At 49.2% G+C, this 16,141-nt stretch overlaps 1 protein-coding gene across 1 annotated transcript in view; it reads right to left on the bottom strand.

Moving 5' to 3' along the window:
• LOC119406639 (uncharacterized) overlaps positions 1-16,141 on the bottom strand; it is a 141,042-nt gene that overhangs the window by 103,580 nt on the left and 21,321 nt on the right. The window contains exon 4 of the mRNA XM_049420166.1: positions 3,806-3,971. Within this exon, the coding sequence (XP_049276123.1) occupies positions 3,806-3,971 (166 nt within the window). The remainder of the gene's footprint in view (positions 1-3,805; positions 3,972-16,141) is intronic.

The following is a 16,141-nucleotide window of genomic DNA, read 5'->3' as shown; positions in this document are numbered from 1 at the left end:
CAGGTGAAGGGAACAGGTATGTACTAACCATGGTGGATGTAGCTACCAGGTACCCGGATGCGATGGCCCTAAAAAACAGACACCATTAAGGTAACAGAGGCTCTTTTGGAAATGTTTTCAAGGTATGGCGTACCAAAGGAGGTACTTAGTGACAGAGGATCGAACTTTACCTCAGAGATGATGAAGGAAGTCTACCGAATAACGTACATTGATCAGATGTTCCCCACCCCATACCACCCAATGGCCAACGGGTTGGTAGAACGCTTCAATGGAACACTAAAAACGATGTTAAAAAAGATGTGTAAAGAAAGGCCCAAGGATTGGGATAGATATATGCCGACACTCCTGTTTGCATATTGCGAGGTACCTCAGGCTAGTTTAGGATTCTCGCCATTTGAGATGCTACACGGGAGAACCGTCAGAGGCCCAGTAACAATTCTGAAACAGTTGTGGTCCAGGGAAAAGTTCAGAGCAGAGGAAAAGAACACACATACATATGTGCTAGATCTTAGGAACGGAACAGGCTAGAGGAAACATGCCAAATAGCACACCAGGAATTGGAACAAGCCAATCAGAAGCAGAAATCATACTATGATCGTAGAACAGTGCGTAGGGCACTAAACGCGGGAGATAAAGTACTGGTGCTGCTACCCACGGAGAATATATAAAATGTTGATACAATAGAAAGGGCCATTTACAGTCACCTAAAAGAAGAGTGAAATGGATTATGAAATTTGGGTCCAAGATCAGAAAAAGGTGTTTCACATTGATATGCTAAAAAGATATGAAGAGAGAAAGGTAGAAGAGAGAAAAGAGAAAGAGGTAGCTACCGTGTGTACGGTAATCACGGAACAGAACGTCGGAGCGGATTTCATGAGCCGAGCAATGTGAATTTGGTGAAATTGTGACCTGAAGTGCGAACTATGTGAACATTGTGTTCGTAGAGACGTGTAATCTATATCAATGATGACACGTGAACAAAAAGTGTGGTGAAAAGTGCGCGACAATGTGGTTAGGGGGAAGTGCACTTGAATCTACGTAAGAAAGAGGCCAGAAATGAAGTGCAAGGCATACGGTTGCGTCGGACGCATAAATCAGACAAGGAGTTTTTTGAAAAACTCTTTAAAAGAGGGCCCAGTGCCCTGAGTAAAAAGGAACGAGGCACGTGGCAAACGGTGGAATACGTCGATGGTGTGCGAAGTATGCCAAATTACCCGATGGTGTGCGCCCGTGCGACATCCGCGCACGCGATTGGCCACTGAAGGGCTCGTGGCATGCGACATGAGCCGTGGTCAGAAACGGGAGAAGAGACGGGACTGTTCTCTGGAGCTTCGGGCTGACAAGGTCAAGGAAGTTAGCGTTGCAACCGCGACGAAAGCAGCGGGCACCCGGTTCTGGAGGAAGCCGGTACGAGATGCTCGGGAAGTGGCCGTCGACCTCGGGAGACACCGAGTGAGGCTGCCCGCACTTGCCACATATCATCACCGCAGTTTCGGTGCGTCAACAGCTCTTACCCTTCGTATTAGGTCGACAGCGGCCCCCACCACAGTCATCGGAGCGCCCCGTCATCAGTTGGGTCCAGGCAGCACGGAATGGAGGCCAGTGACGAGTTAGGTCTAACCTACCAGGCTGAAGACGACCGGGACATGAGCGACGAAGACAAGAGGCGCGTTGGGCGGAAGCGAGCGACGACGACCACGGGAGCTTACTGAGGACGTCGTCGACGAACTCGACGAGACGTTGTTACGACACAGGCACGGAGTCGACGTGGCGAACAGAAAGAACGTTCGGTTACCGAACCGCCGTAGTGGCTATAGACTAGCTAGCGCTAGAGTCGACCCCAGACTGGATTTTAGCTAGTTCTTGTTTGGATTATTATGCATATGCTTTGTTATTGAGCTAACTTTCAGTGTTAGAGGATTCTTCGCACTTTTGTTTGACAAAGTGTAGTTGTCGTGCCACCACGGTCTCCTGCCTCTCTCACTCTAAATCAAATTCTTCGCAAGCGCTCCAGAGATAATCGTGACAAGGCGTGATCTTTTCGGTCCATGTTTCACTTGCAATATCCTGCACCTGCGCCATGTAACGTTGGAAGAATTTCCTCGCGTATTCTTGCATTGCAAAAGAACTTTCTGGCGAATTTCGCGATTAATTGTCCGGTCAATCGGTAATAAGGTCACTGAGGCTTTAATTTTTATTTTCTGAGCAGCTTAACTGCCTTGATGTTGTAATGCTCTCAGAAACATGCTACATTTGGCACCTTCAAGCTCCCAGCAATGCAAACATTTTTCTTAACTCGAAAGTTTTATGTCGGGGTCCACAAAGACTTTCATGACGTATTTCCGTCACTGAAATACGTCAGCAAAATGAAAGCCATCAGATGACAAAGAAAAAGAATTATAAGAAAAGATCCGTTGATAGGAGTCGAACCTATGACCTCTCGGTCCGCGACGATGGCTGCCGGGCGTTTAGAACACTGAGCTACCGTCAAACGCATAACGGAGGCCACATGAACGCGCCTTTTATCTTTCACACTTTCCTCTCACAGTGCTCTTGGATGGATAGATGGATGTTATCAGCGTCCCCTTTATAACGGGGCGGTGACATGTGTGCCTCCAGCCTCGAAAAAAAGAAGACGCGCCGTTGCTACGACCGTCCCATTCGGCACGTTTCCAATAAAAGGGTAATTTCGTCGACGTTTTAACACGCCGCGAGGTGGTGGCTTTAGCCCAAGCCTCGCTCATAGCATCCATCTATACCGAAACTTAGCTCTCCGACGCTCGCCTGGCTGACTGTCGCACCGCGTTCCTCTCTCGCTCTGTGAGAATTAACGGCCAGGCTAGAGGGAAGACATGACGCGCGTAGCGTTTCTCGTTTTGTACTTAGGTCAAATAGACATAGAGGTGGTGGCTCTCTGTTGATTCGATAGAAGCTAGTGTCACGGCTTTCTTGTGTGACTGCCCAAGTTGTATGCGTTCAAGCCTGTCGAGATGTCGCTTGTTATCGCCTTACTATACCCATTTTCCTCACTCACCTTCAGGGTATTCTTGCTTTTTAAGCAAGGCTCGCTCTAGCGCCCAGATTTCGGTGGTGCCATCGTATGGAAAAACCCGCGAGCGCAAAGAAATGCGGCCCTCGACTTCCGATAACCGATAAATCGTGGGCTTGTCGGCGATGAGCTGTTACTGATATCTGATCTTTTATCGAGCTCACTTGGCATTACACGCCGCCACATTTAATTGATAGCTGAGTTTGAACGCTTGATCGAATAAGAAATAAAGCTTCATTCATTCAAATGTTTTCCTTAAAGCAGGGTTCAGGTTAAGTGAAACACCCAGTATATTGTTGGGAAAATCTGAAGCACGCCAAGGTTCACCAGAACATCATTGCCGGCAGTCTTTTGTGAAGAAGCTGCCTGAGCCTTTCCATAACTACCAGGCTTCACACAGTAAGTCGACGAAACAAACACACACGCGCGTGTAATGTTGAAGAAAGGTAATAGATACACCATTAAAATGATGTCCATAGTGGAGAAACTTCAGCCTAAGGCGTTCTCAGTCTTTAAGTGTGTGACATCAACAATGAAAGGGGGAGCTGGTTCATCAACAGTCGTCCAACAAAAAACTTGTTTACATTCAAAGCATTGACAGTAGTTCAGCGAAAATGTTAGCTGCAGAAGCATGTGTTGTCTGACCTTGGTTAGCCACATCAACGCTCTGTCCGTGCGAACCCATGGCTTCTTACAGGCAGGTCAGTAAGCGATTGGGCTTAGTAGCTAGATGTTGGAAAAACCTGTTTTACTCACACGCGTGCAGAAGACGGTGTAGTACTTGACCAGGAAGGGGTTCCTGATGACGGAGGCGGTCACTTTGTCGGCGCAAGCTTGCTTGTTCATCTGGAACTTTTCACGCGGCACGATCTTTATGGAGGTGAGCAGACTTGTTGGCTTGTATAGCGCCTTGTATACGGCCCTGCAATCAACAGTATTGACTTAAAGCAACACTACATACGCAACAAGGTGACGCTATGACAGCGAAAAGGCAGATCATCGGTTATTTATTAAGTAATGCTCTCTGTGTGAGTAATGCGTCGCGCCAGATCAAAGTTAAAGGCAGGATGTCGAATCGTGCCAGAACCGGAATTTCGGCCAGAAGTGAAGCCGAACTTGATGCGACTTTGTTGATGCTGCGGCTGTTGCTGATGACGGGCTATCCTTTGGTAACGCATTAATAATATCTGGGTTTTACGTCCCAATACCACGATTTGATTACGAGGGTAGTGGACTCCGGAAGTTTCGACCAGCTGGTATTCTTTAACGTGAACTGACATCGCACTGTAGACGGGCCTCTACCATTTCGTCTCCACCGAAAGGCGGCCGGGATCGAGCCCGCGACCTTCGGATCATCAACCAAGCACCGTAACCACTGATCCACCGCGGCGGACAGCCCCTGGTAAAGTGTCCGCAGCTTTTAAACACCCACTCTTGACGCAATTTACATGGTTTGCCGCATAATGCCATTTTGCGGCATCCTGCCACGCGATATTATACGTGATTCCTTGCTCGGCATGACGCCTGTATGCGGTCTTCACATAGTGGTTTCATGCACTGGCGTGGCTCTTCGAAAGAACACTTGAATGTCACGCAGAATAGCTGGCTTCGATTATGGTTCGAACCCCGATTTTCATTTAGCTCAGGTGAGTTTTTGTTATGCACACCCAGTTTTCCAAGGCCACCGTCGAAGGAGGCCCCTAAGGCTTTCACCTAAGGAAACCCACACGTAAAGAAAAAAGAAATGGAAAGACAGAAGGACTACCGAACTACATGAACGCTGGTTCTCATTGCTTCTGTAGTCTTTATGTGCCGTTTCTTTTTCAATTGCTTGACTGGTTTTCCGACCTACTTGGCTCGCACACAAATAAACGATGCCATACAATAATTGCAAGGCCTTCTGTGGTAGAATGCTTGACAGCCACGCAGAATACCGGGGTTCCATTCCGGCTCGAACTCCGAGTTCTTATCTGATTTTGTCAACCTCACAACGAGCCCTTTAAGATTAAAGACATGGTTATGGCAAATAAAGCTCAATCAAATAATACAGGCATCGGTTCAGACGAAGAATTTTGCAAATTCACTAGGAACACACTAGAAAATCAGCACCGGTACACAAAGTCGACTGACCAACAAGATTATGCAGCGCGTTACAACAAGGTACTAGTTTTATCAACGAAAATGCTTGATCTACTGCAGTCAGACTGATAGCGTATATGAAATGAACCGTGATTCTGAGTCTTCACGCTCGCCTAAATGTTCAAATATTCTGAACAGTGCTCCACATACTTCTGGCTGCCGCACTCAGTGAAGCACCTTGTGGCTGTCGTTCTGGAGATTTTAACAACGGAACTGTTTGAGCCGAGCGCCAGTCCGTAAACTGTGAACAAGAACCATCATCATCATGAACCGGCACGCGCTTTCTTCGTCGTCTTCATCTTCCCTCACAGAACACCTGCGGCGATTTGTCCGGCACACGACTCTGATAACTCTGATGGGCGAGAGAAGGAGCACAGAAAGAGAGAAAGAAAAAAAAGAAAGAGATAGAGAAAGAAAGAGATAGAGAGAAATTCTTGGCGAAAAATCCGCGTACTCACCTGTTCAAAGTTCAACGATCAGAGTTGAATTTCCCGCCACCCATCGACAAGAAGACCGTACGCCGATTTCACTGGTATTTACACGGGGGACAAATCCTCGGGTGATGAAGGCCGAGCCTAGTGGCGTCAGCTCGCGAGGAGAATTCCCCACAAATGTCCCCCGCCTCACACAGACGAAGCGAACGGAGGGGGAGACCAGTGTTACCAGACTACTGTGGTGACTTGTACCGCTCGTTTCACCAGCTGCTGACGACGAGCTGCAGACGACCAGGTGCAGACTGGACACCCACTGCTAGCCGCTCTCTGAAAGGGGTATTTACACGAGGGAGAAATCCGCGGGGGACACAGGGATATTGCAGATTACATTACCGCGACGTCACAGATTAGTGAGAGGGCGCGACCAGCGCCTCCTCGGAGGACACGGGGACCTTTTCCCCGACAGGACAAACGATCCCCTGGCGGTGGGGGATATAGCGGAATTTCGGGCTCTTGTTTGGCCACATTGTTGCACTTGCTCTTGCAGAGAGTGGCAGTGGGTGTCTAATCTGCAGCTGGTTGTCAGCAGCTGGTGAAACGGGCGGTACAAGCCACCAGAGTGGTCTGGTAAACCTGGTCTTCGTCTCCGTTCGCCTCGTCCATGCGAGTGGGGGACATTTGTGGGGCCATGGCCGGACTAGAGGGCCAGGACCACGCGTCCTGCCTCTCTAGTCCGGCCGTGGTGGGGCATTCTCCTCGCGAGCTGACGTCACTAGGCTCCGCCTTTATCCCCCTAGGATTAGTCCCCCGCGTGAATAACGCTGTAATGCGCGAGAATATTTAAAATATGTGGTGAAATTCCTAATTTGCAAATGTCTGGGTCTTTATTTCAGACATGCATACAAAATGTAATATCGAATATTTTTTTATTATTGTATCGAGAGCACTATCGTAAAATCATCGACGCTTTCAGGCTCGCTACAGTAATGACATAGGTGGGACTGTACCAGAGTGTACCTGTGTCAATAAGATTTAATGCAGTAGTAATTGCTGTGATTTAAAAGGGTACCAACTTGAGCTTGTTGGCATGGCTTCATCGTAGGAAACAGCGCGGGCGAACGGGACGAGAAAGACGGCGCAAAGTCCTGTCTTTCTTGTCCCGTTTAACGCCTGCGCTGTTTCCTATGCCTGTGGTTTCACGTGAGGACATCCCGATATGATAATGAGGCCCGCCGTAGTAGGGTGCACTGGATTAATTATGACCACCTGGGTTTCCTGAATGTACCCCTAAATCTAGGTTCACGGGCGTTTGCATTTCGCCCCATCGCAATGCTGACACTGTGGCCAGGAATCGAACCCACGCCCTCGAGCTTAGCGCGACACCTTACGCGGTAAGCTAGCACGGCAGGTTAAATAAGTATTTAGGGGAGTAAACGGGATCGCAATTGCAAGTGACGTGTGAGACACCACTTCACGCGAAATATACATGGCTGAATTTTGAAGCCGGTATTTTCTTTTTTGTCGAATCGTGAACTAGAGAAAATTTTCTAAACCTAGCCGCAGCGTCATTAGATGTAAGTGACACAACAGAGGCAATGGATGGTCCACCAAGGAACATCCGCGCAGGCGTGTCAGCCATCTCATTTGAAAATATGCCATGATCTCCCGACGCCGATAGCAAATGCGCCAGGCGTAACATTTGAATGTATGATTAATGGTTTAACAATATTGCGGGCAAAAGTATTAAGATCACCGTAGCAAGATGGACGAACGACGTGAGTCGTGAAACATCGCGGTGCACAAGCACACAGCGGCGAGCACCATGAGACGGTCTCCGCCGGCCAACGCTCGCCATCCCCTAAGCGCTAACTAGACAGTCATAGTTTCGTGATAGCCCGGGTTAAGGGAATAGCGTTAGCGTGCGTCCATGCCACAAACGTTCGTTGCCGACAGCGCGTTTCAGTTTAGCGGGATAGCGTTTACGTGCCCAAGCTGTGACGGTGGCGTCATCTAGAGGAGGGTGAATGCGTTTAAAAAAGTGAAAAGAAAAAAAAAACTGAGAATGCTCACCTGTATCGCCGCACGTAGCAATATTACTACTATTTTTTGGTAACGATGAAGTAAATAAATATGAACCACGCACCAAAAGCGAAAATTTTTACGTTGCAGATTTGTTTACATCGATCTCCTAGTTAGGCCTAGGGACGTTCGAAATGGGAAGCGATCTCATAAACTACGCCAAGTTATTCGTAATACTCGGGCATCGAAGCTACCTGAAGGTAAGCCAAGCCATTCTGCACAGTCACTTGCTGTGAAAGAAGTGAATCCGTCCACATCAATACTAAATTCAGTTCGAAGCGGGCGTCCAAAACCGCCGCCATGTTTTACGTACACTACGTTAACCACGCAAACACGGTAACGCTAAATCTGAAAGCGTGCGTACGGTAAACACTACGGGTCGTTTAGCGTACTGCGCATGCGCATTGAGATCCCGCTGTTCCGCTAAGCCCGCTAAACTATAACTGTCTACTATCAACAACGGTAGACTACGGAACTCTCAAACGGGCTTCAGGCGGCGTCAGTACGGCGGCGGGCGCCTGCCGGAGAGTGGGTGCAGGGAGGGGTGAGGAGAGCCCGATTTTGTAGGGGCGTCAATTATTCCTAATATTCACGCTGTCCGAAACAGGACAACGCCGCGCGGATGGTGCTTGGCCGAGTCGCGGTTCAGTTCAAACCAGGCTCTTTGCGACTCATTCAGGCCTGCGTCGCGCCGTGGCCGCATACGCTAGGCAGAACCAAAGACTTATCCCAAATAGCGACGTGAAACAATGGCATGGACCAGTGCAGGGTTGCCAGGTCTAAAAGGCAGAAAAATAGCCAATAAATTAGAAAAATGAGCCAAACAGTAGTCAACTTGAGCCAAGGAGTCATGGAGGAAGGAAATAACTGAGGAGAGGCCTTCGCTCGCCCTTTGCATTACAAAAAGTGTGGCGGAAGTCACGTGCTTTTGTCACCTTGGTCACGCCGTCGGCGCCGTCGTCTCGCGCATGGATGTTCTCGCGTCGTCTGTGCCGTGGTTGGCCGTGGCCCGCGCCACCATCCGTATGGCCGCGTTGTTGACAGACACAGAGCCGGCTGGAGCAACGAATGCCCATTTTTATGCAGTCGTTGCATTTCGCGGATGATGCAACGTGTTGGAGGCCCTCGGTGAGCGTTGGTCTTAATGCTTGCGTGTTTGATTTTGCTAGCCGTCGAAAGCGGTTGTTTTCGAAGCAGCTTCGCTGTTCGGCACTGCTATATTGCGTCCCTCAGCGCTAGAAGGTTAGAATTCCAAGACGAGAACGACAGCTCCGACGGCTCTTGATGCGAGAGTCGGCGGTGACCCGTTCCCGTCTACAAGAGTCACGATAAACGATTGGAAAGCAGTAGCCCGGTGTGCTCACCGAAGCTTCCAACGTCAAGAATTAAAGACGTGCCTGACCCAATAGTGTTTGAAGGCGATTTGCGAAGCTGTTTGAATTGTTCGCATCCTGTTTACGTTTATGCTCGGGAAATTTATCTGCGGCCAAGTTTTCTTCGATGTGGTAGCAGTCGACCGACCCGTGCTGCTACAGCTTGGCTCGAGTGCCATTCACGACAGTCGTGGGAACGTGTAGACACACACGGTCAAAGGATAGAGCGGAGGCGCATCACCTTCCTTCGTAACAAGATCAATTCAGATGTCACTGTTGCGTACCCCGAACTTACCGTTTCTGCAGAAAAAACCGAGCTCTCGGCGGCGATTATCCTGCCGAGTTGCACCGTTGATTACTTGCATTCAGCTGATCAAACACGAAGTGCGAAGATGGAAATTTATTGGAGAAGTACAATATGGGACGTAATGAGGCTGCGAGTGGCACCCAGGCACCTTACAAGCGAGCATCGCAGCACGTTTCTTCTTGAGCGGCACAAAAGTTTCACTTTTCAGGCTCGTCTGCCAGTTGGCGGCAGCCCGGCGCGACCGAGCTCGATGCTCGCCTGGCTCCTCGCCCTCCGCGGCACCAGTTGCGCATGCACAAGCGAGCCGAAGCGTGACCGACCTTGCGAGGAGGCGCTCTCTTCCCTCCCCCATATCCGGCTTCAAAAAATGTGACGTAACGGCCTCTCCTTAGTATTCCTTCCTCCATGCAAGGAGTGTAAAAGTAGCGAGAAATAGCCACGCGTGTGGCTGCGACGTTATCATTTAAATGACTAAATGCAAAAGCCTTTTGGCGGAAATGTAAATAAGTACAGTCATCATTGCTGAGATTAAAGCATAAATTGTTCACTTTAGCGATCATTTCGTGCAAGATGAAGTTTATTGCGCTACTGCAAAAATGCCGCTCCCTTCACGCGTATTGCGCAACTTAAAAGGGCTAGAAGTACCAGCCTTGCTTGTTACAACGATAAAAATTAGTGCTGCATGAGTGTGCTCAAAATCACAGTTGCTGTTACTGAAGCATAAATTGTAGTCACATTCGCAATCGTTTCCCGCGTCAGGACGAAGTCATTGTAGTTAACATTTCCGGGTTGCAGTCCATACTTAATTCTAAGAAATAACACAGGCAATTTATCCGATTTCCAATGCAGATGACTGCAGAGCTTCCCGGATGCGGAGCGCTTTCGATTGTTCTGTTCACTTCCAATTACAGTTTGAAGCCACGTTCAGCAGCAGGTTGTCTGCAAAATGAGCTGCTATGCAACAGTGCAACAGTTTTCTCTCGAGTCTCAGCCACGTGGTCAAAACTCTTCTTTTTTTGTGTAATGCAAGCGTCAAATGCAATTCTGGAAGCTCAAAAGACGCCCCGGGTCCCCGTGTTTACCGCATAATTGAAAGTCAGCCTCTGCGACGCTACAATAGATTGATAATTCGGATCAAATTGGGGGAACAAGAAAGTAGCCAAAAATAGCCAAGTAGCCAAGTCGTTTTTCCTGGCGCCACCGGCCTAAAAAAGTAGCCAAATTGGCGCAACGTAGCCAAACCTGGCAAACCTGGACCAATGCACTGTGTCGTGTGGTGCGCTCTTGCGAACATGCACCGTAGCCATTTTTTGAGATTGTGGCTCGTATCATCTCCAACCTATCTGCGTTGTCGGTAGCCATTGCATTAGTCATGCAGAACTATTGGTAAATTGACTATCAATAGTATCGATAGTTTTCTTGAAACTATCGATAGTGCAAACAAACAATGGATAGTACTACTATCGACAAACTATCGATAATCCAATCGGTAGTACCATCGGTAATTTTACGAGCGATATTACTGCCACACGTGTTTATTGCTTTGATTTGATGTATTCGGGTTTCACCCACAGACTTAGCAGCGTTTCACGCAGACCGCGCCGCAATATTTGAGAAGCTTCGCGATTGGTTGAGGTCATTTTGGCAAGATTATGCGCCGGATGCGAATATTCAAGTTTAATCGAGATCTAACGCGAGCACCAGCGATAACGCTGGAAGGTTCGATGACTAAGTATTCCACCAACCAGATTACACGACGGCCGGCGACTGTTCTCGTCGCTGTCAGTGCGCAGCGTGTATCGCTTGTATTTTGAGTTTTAGTTTTCTGGGCACAAGATCGACCAAATAAAGAGCTCCGTATTTCCCGGACCCCCCTCCCCCCCTGCAGCATTCTTCACCGCACATTTACGTGACAAATTATTCAGAGTTGTGCGAATATTGATGCTGTTGCTGGCTGGCCAAAATGCCAAAATATTTGCCTTAGCTGCAATGAGTTCGCGCTGTTGATTTTATACTATCGATATCTTTTTTACCATCGATAGTTCGATAGTTACTCAACTACCGGTAGTATCGATAGTACCATCGATAGTTCTGCATCACTACATTGCATGCTTACATCTACTCTCGGTTACTTACGGGAGAGCTCGCCGTTATTTCGGAAATCGAGAGTGAACGGCAACACGAGTTGTTTTCGAATGCGAGACTGGTTCAGTGAAAATCACGCAGTGAAGGTGAGAAAAATATTTGAGGTTAGGGCATGACAACCATGTTCATATGAGAACGTTTCAGTTCATATGATTGTTCCCGTCATAGGCCTGATGAGCATATAATTCCAGAAGCCGTCTAGCATCGTCAAAAATATGTGTCTACTGGTGTCACTGACAATGGAAGGTAGAGGGGCAAGAACAGAGTGTTGGGCTAGTTGGGTATCCATGATCACTGAAAGAATAAGCGCTAAAATTGACGAGCACAAACAGGAGAACAGACGAAGGACTGGCGCTGGCGCCTGCATAGGCCGGCTTGCGGGCCGAGCTGGGCCGCTTGTGGAGAGGGCGACAGACCGGGACTGCGGAGGGCGATGCTGAGCCGGGACAGAGGGCTTCGAAGGAGGTGGCCTCGCGTTGCACACGTGTTGAGTTGCGTGCCCGCGTGGGCTTATAATTCCACGTGGCTTCTGCCCTAGGTACTTTGGATACCCGGGCTAGGCCGGGTTACGACAAATAAATGGCGGAGAATTCGCTCTTGCCTCTTTGGACCCCTACAAGGCTGATGACGCTCAAAGTTGTATTACGGCCTGCGCAAACACGGCGCGTACAAAAAACCCGCCAGGGCAACAGAATGGGGGTCCACAAATTATGAGCTTGAAGATAAGGTCCCTGGTGACTTTGATTTACAAACGCCAAGCGGCTTGATGCATGTTCTTAATGCAGACTCCCAGCATGCACAAAGAGTGACATATTATTCTAGTATTCCAAAGTTTTCGTGAAAATTTTCGCCCTTGCTATGTCGAACACTATGCCTCAGGTGCTCATATTGATCGGAACAGTTGTTTTCCAATGCAGGAACGTAGTGACGATAGCGATCGATTCGACAGCGGTGCAATGCATTGACGAAATAGTGACTTACGTGTTCCTGTGATTTGAAATCTTATGCAACTTGAAAATCAAGGTGTACGTTTGGTTCACTTGTTATTGTTTGGAATGTGAACCGTCACAAAAAACACATGGTTTATCCCCCTTGCATAGGAATCAGTATAACACGAAAGTGAAACATGTCCTCACAGAGGTAGTTGAGTGCTTATTGTACATTGTTTCGCCGCTAGAGTGAAGAAATGAATGCTATAGCAACAATATGTAATGGTCGCGCAAAGAACGGCAAGCCGAAACTTGCAGCACGCTCTAAAGCAGAAAGGACGTACGACAAGAACATGCACAGAACGGGCGCGAACTAACAACTGTCACAGTTGTTACTTCTTCGTGTGTTAGCAGCGCGCTACTTTCGTAAACGCGGCCTCTACAGCGAGCGAAGTGACCTTCATGCTGTCTGTCTTCATGCTGTCGAGGGACACCCCCTGTAGAGGCGCACTCGCATCGCAGCGCGCAGGGCGACGACCTTTAAAGCGCGCCCTGCGTGCTCTTCGCGCCATCTGGCTAGTGATAACAAGAACACGCTGAAGCCACCGAGCTCTGAGTACCGCCAATGATAAATTGTGTATATAAATGCCTCGCCGTTAGTAAGCTGGAGAACGTGCGTTTTGTGGCCGAGTGGTTACGCGCCGCGCGCTGCAGAGCGAGGCGTCGTAGGTTCGACTCCCGGCAAGGGAACGCTTTGTGCTAGTTTTATTCTTAGCCATCTGTTACTGTATATTTTACAACGTGACATCCGTAACGGATATAAGTCAGTAGAGCCGTGGTGGACCCCGGCACAAAACACTTTCGTGTTAAAAATTTGCCCTAGTTGAACGCGGCTAAACCACGTTTGGTCGAACAATAGCTCGGTTTCGCTTGCTTTGGGAAAAAACGAGGCCATTGGTTTGCAGAGGTTTAACTTTATGATATTTCTTGGCAAGCACGACGAGACACGCTTCGAATGCGCGCCGTGACGACGAAGCCTACAAGTAGTACTGTAACACACTGATGCTGCTCGGCGCCGCTCTAGAACGCACAGTGAGCTTGGACGCAGCCAGCGCCTCTGAAGGTGGCGGAGGAGGATAACAGAGCTATGACTCTAAAAGTCAGTCGAAGAAACGACACAGACAGCAGCTCTGTCTTTCTTCCACTCGCGTTGTTTTTAATTTCATGTGCGCCATAACAACTAGCTCGAAGTATCACTTTAGCAGGGAAATTGTTTAAAATATTTGTTCCCTGTGCGGTGGAGCATGTGGGATTGAACAAAAGGGCCGTTCTTTGAACACACAGAGATAGTCGACGCCGTCGAGCACGTGGACATTTATTAACCACTTTGGCAACGGGGAGAAAAAAAAAAACTAGTAACGCGCTAAATAACCGGATGCATAATGCTAATACAACACACAAAGAACATAACAGATGCAAAACAATACAGCCCATACAATGTACCGTGAATGCGGCGTGCCGACGTTCAACTCGCTCCGGAAGCCCGTGGGACCGAGCCGCGGAGTCGTTCCCACGGGCCTGCCGCGGGAGACGACCGTCCACGGCCGCGCCAAACCCAAAAAGAGTGAAGCGCTTTTTCTCAAGCGCTAGCGTAACCTCGCTTGCCGCCAAGTGGCGCCACCGAACGACCACAGCGCCATCTCTCCCTCGGCGGCGAAACTAACCACGCTAACTACAACTGATCCGCCGGACGCCATGAGGCTAAAACGACTTTACAGGGGGTGATAGCACCCCCACAGGTAAGAAGGTATGCCTGTGCAGCCATAGAGTTTCCTAAAATTAACTAGAGGGGACTCTGGCGCTGCGATCGTTCAGCCACCGTTGGAATTATGGGTAGTACACGGATTTGCATAGTCTTCGTGCTTGCGGGCTTCGAACGCACTTGTGGCTTTGTTTATTGTTGTGTTTTGGATTCTTTCGGATAAAGGGATGGATCGTGTTGGGTAACAGGTGTCTCAGCTTGTGACTGCTTCTGCGCAGAACTGATAGACGGAGCGATCAAGGCGACGGTGAGTTAAGGCAAATTTATATACATATATACAGAGGCTTTACATATTCGGCGCTGGGGCCGACAGCTTATTGGGCTCGCACAGCGGTGCGACGACGACCCGGGACTTCTTCGTTCGCTGTCTCGCTGTCTCTCTGCTTCTCTCTCTCCGCGCAGCTTGGTTCTTTTATAGCCCTGGGCGATCGCTTGCATCAGCCAGGAGCGCGAAGCCTCCAATCAGGAACCGCCGTTGGTCGCTGGCTCGAACCGGATCCGCGGATGAGAGGGCTCGCCGCACGTTGCGGGAGAGATTTCCTTCGGTTGCGTCAGACGCAGCGCCGGAGTTGCCGGGGATTGCGTAAGACTCCCGCCTCGTTGCATCAGCGGGTGTTGACTCTGGTTGCGTCAGACGTTTTACCAGCTTGAATGCCTTGTCGAAGCAAGGAAGTTTGGGTTAGGAGCCCTGGCATAACAGCACCCCCGCCGCCAGACAATGAGCCGGAAAGACGAGCTGCTTCCACGTGGCTCGGATGCCGGGCGCGCTCGTTCGCCAGGTCCATCCAGGTTCACCTCCAGGGCCATGGGGACATTTGGCTCCACGCTTCGTTCCGTGAACAGATCCCAGTCGCCAGGCCGGATCCCGGCTCCAGTGGCTTGTCGCCAAGATGTGTCGACTTGCTTTGCTCGTCCCTTCTGACGATCTTTCGTATCAGCACTTGCTGATCGTTCTGCAACTTGTCAAGAACGGTCCGACAACAGACAACACACGACACAAGCAAGTGCCCTCGGTCACCCGACAGAACACCAGACCTAAATAGAATAATACATTCCTAACTACGTTTCTGTCGAAATTTCGTTCCCTCTTTATCAAGAGGCACATGTGAGACACAAAACTCTTAAAAGCAGAACTCAAAATATTACACGTGTAACAAACGCAGTGAAACAGAATTCGAAATGATGTTGGCCCCTTGAGATCACTCAGGACGGAAGCGCTCAGCTGAGGCCGCAATGAGGACAAAATTTTGCCCCAATTTGCCAGCGAAAAACCGAAAGGATAGCCGAAGGCGGCAATGATTAGAACGCGCGACTCAGTGCGTCTGCGTTCGCGTTTAGCTTTCCTTTCTTGTAACGAACGTTCAAGTTGTGCTGTTGGAGTATCATGCTCCACCTTAATAACCGGCCGCTTTTGGACGACATGTTATTCAACCAGGTTAGAGGACAGTGGTCCGTTTCGACCACAAACTTGGAACCGGAGACGTAACAGGCCAGCTTTTGAACGGCCCACACGAGGCAGGCACATTCCTTTTCAGAGGTACTATATGCCTCTTCCCTGCAGCTCAGTTTTCGGCTTAAATACAAAACTGGTCTTTCGTGACCAGTGTCATCTTCCTGGCACAGTATAGCTCCCATTCCGCGATCACTCGCGTCGCACTGAATGATAAAGCACTTGGAAAAGTCAGGCGCCATGAGAACGGGTTTTTCGCTTAAGGCTTGTTTAAGCTTGCAAAACGCATTCTCTTTCTCCGAGTCCCATGTCACTTTAACTGGCTCCGACTTTCGAAGTGCGTCCGTTAGAGGGCTGGCAATGGTAGAGTAGTTCTGCACATAATGTTGATAGTATCCCGCTAGTCCTAAGAAA

This window comes from Rhipicephalus sanguineus, chromosome 10 (genome assembly GCF_013339695.2).
Source record: "Rhipicephalus sanguineus isolate Rsan-2018 chromosome 10, BIME_Rsan_1.4, whole genome shotgun sequence".
NCBI lineage: Eukaryota > Metazoa > Arthropoda > Arachnida > Ixodida > Ixodidae > Rhipicephalus > Rhipicephalus sanguineus.
Note: the sequence above shows the minus strand (reverse complement) of the source record. Positions and strands in the feature narration are given on the sequence as shown.